At 35.3% G+C, this 2,103-nt stretch overlaps 1 protein-coding gene across 1 annotated transcript in view; it reads left to right on the forward strand.

Annotated features, from left to right (window-relative positions):
* Positions 1 to 2,103, forward strand: part of BRWD3 (bromodomain and WD repeat domain containing 3) — a 142,730-nt gene that overhangs the window by 90,575 nt on the left and 50,052 nt on the right. Inside the window, exon 20 of the mRNA XM_006753357.2 lies at positions 1,129 to 1,222. Coding sequence (XP_006753420.1) covers positions 1,129 to 1,222 — 94 coding nt within the window. The remainder of the gene's footprint in view (positions 1 to 1,128; positions 1,223 to 2,103) is intronic.

Raw genomic sequence — 2,103 nt, forward strand, 5'->3', positions numbered from 1 at the left:
CCCATAAAAATCTCTAAGACTTTTTATAGATACTAACAAGCTGATTCAAAATTTATATGATAATGTAAATGACCTAACATCTTACCTAATAATAGACCAACATATAAATTGACTGTCCTTCCACTGTGCTCACCAGCCAATCAGGAGAGTATGCAAATTAACCCAACAAAGATGGCGGTTAATTTGCATACGTAGGCGTGAAGCAGCAGAGCGAAGACTGAAGGCTCCGGCCTGGGTCCCAGGTGCCGGAGGAAAACCGGTGCTGGCAGCCAGGGTAAAGGAAGACCTATTGCACGAATCTTCATGCAATGGGCCTCTAGTAGATTTATAAAAGAGAAAGGACAGTGATAGAGAACATATAAAATTTATTTTAATCATGTTAGCTCCCTAACCAAGCCTTTCAGCAGCTCAGCCAACAAGTGGAAAAATTAAATTAAATTACAACTTTGCTTTCTTCAGTAGTAATAAGAAAAAAAGGAGACATAGCTAATTTATGAACTGAATGCCACCCTCTGGCAATAGAGCAGTTTGCAATAATTCTTTGATCAAAACGTTAAAACATGAATTGAAAGCAGGGCCTGAAATAGCTACCATATGCCAGTGTTCTAAGCAGCATTTATTAACAATAATTGAACAGGAGATATAACTCGTGTCTATTAACAGATGAATGGATAAGCAAAATATAATACATACAGTGGAATATTATTCAGCCATGAATGGAGTTCTGGAATCCTGCTAGAACATTGAAGACATTAAGCTAAGTGAAATAAGCCAGACATAACAGGACAAATATCATATTATTCCACCTTTATGAAATACCTAGAATAGGCAAATTCATATATACATAAAGTACATTAGAGTTTAACAGGCATTCAAAAGGAAAAATAGAGAGTTATTGCTTAATGGTTACAAAGTGTAGATTTTGAGTGATGAAAAAGGTTTGGAAATAGTGGTGATGATTACAGAACATTGTAAATTTTGTTAATACCACTGAATTGTACATGTAAAAATGGTTAAAATGGCAAAATTTACATGTAGTAGAAGTATTTTTATCTGACTTTTAAACCGTCGGTTTGCTTTTTGATAAGTTTCTGTTACTTTGACCTTTGATTTTCTTTTTTTTATTAGGGTTCAGGAAGAATGTAGAACTGCGAAAGGTGACATAGAAATCAGTCTCTATACAGTTGAAAAGAAGAAAAAACCATCTTATGCTACCCAAAGGGTGAGTTTAGTTTGACAGTACTTTGGTACACACTATTTGCAAATATTTGCAGATACCAGGTTTTTGAAAGATGCAGTTATGTATTAAGGGACTGTTTTGATAGGTGTCTGTATATAAGGAACCTATTTTTTGAACCCAAAATTGAGATACATGGTTATTAATAAGGATAAAGTTACACAAAGTCAGGACTATGCCCCAAAATCTAGGACATATAATCATTGTGGGTAAGGCTATTTCTATTAAAATACCATTTTTGTATGATATTTAGTCCATGGGCTAAATCTGCTCTACTGCCTATTCTTGTTAAAGTTTTATTGGAACCCAGCCACACTTATTCTTTTATATATTGTCTATAGCTGTTTTCACATTATACAAATTTGAGTAGTCGCAACAAAATCATGTGACCTGCAAAGCCAAAATATTTACACTCTGGGTCTTTACAGAAAAGTTTGCTGACTCCTGCCCTATGCACACTCTTGGGCTACCTAACCACACAGTAGTAAAATATGATCTATACATTGGGAAAATTCATATTCTCAGTAAAAACTGCAAAACAGGGAGTAGGATTCCTGTACTCTATTAGGTATATGGTAAGCCCCTTACTAGAACTCTGAGGTGAACAAACTAGTGACATAAGGAAGTACAGTTTTCTTCCTGGGTGTAACCATAACTCCTAAAGAGTATTGTAGCTTTGGAAGGCTAGGATGATTCTAATTTTATTAAAGAAATCTAATCAATGGACAGTGAATTTTATTTATTTATTTATTTTTGCATTTTTTTATTGCTTAAAGTATTACAAAGGTCTTCTTTTTCCCCCATTGCCCCTTCCCCGGCCACTCCCATCCCCCAGGACAAGCCCCCACTTTCCCAGTGTCTGTGTC

The sequence above is a fragment of the Myotis davidii genome, unplaced genomic scaffold, assembly GCF_000327345.1.
Source record: "Myotis davidii unplaced genomic scaffold, ASM32734v1 scaffold1111, whole genome shotgun sequence".
Lineage (NCBI taxonomy): Eukaryota > Metazoa > Chordata > Mammalia > Chiroptera > Vespertilionidae > Myotis > Myotis davidii.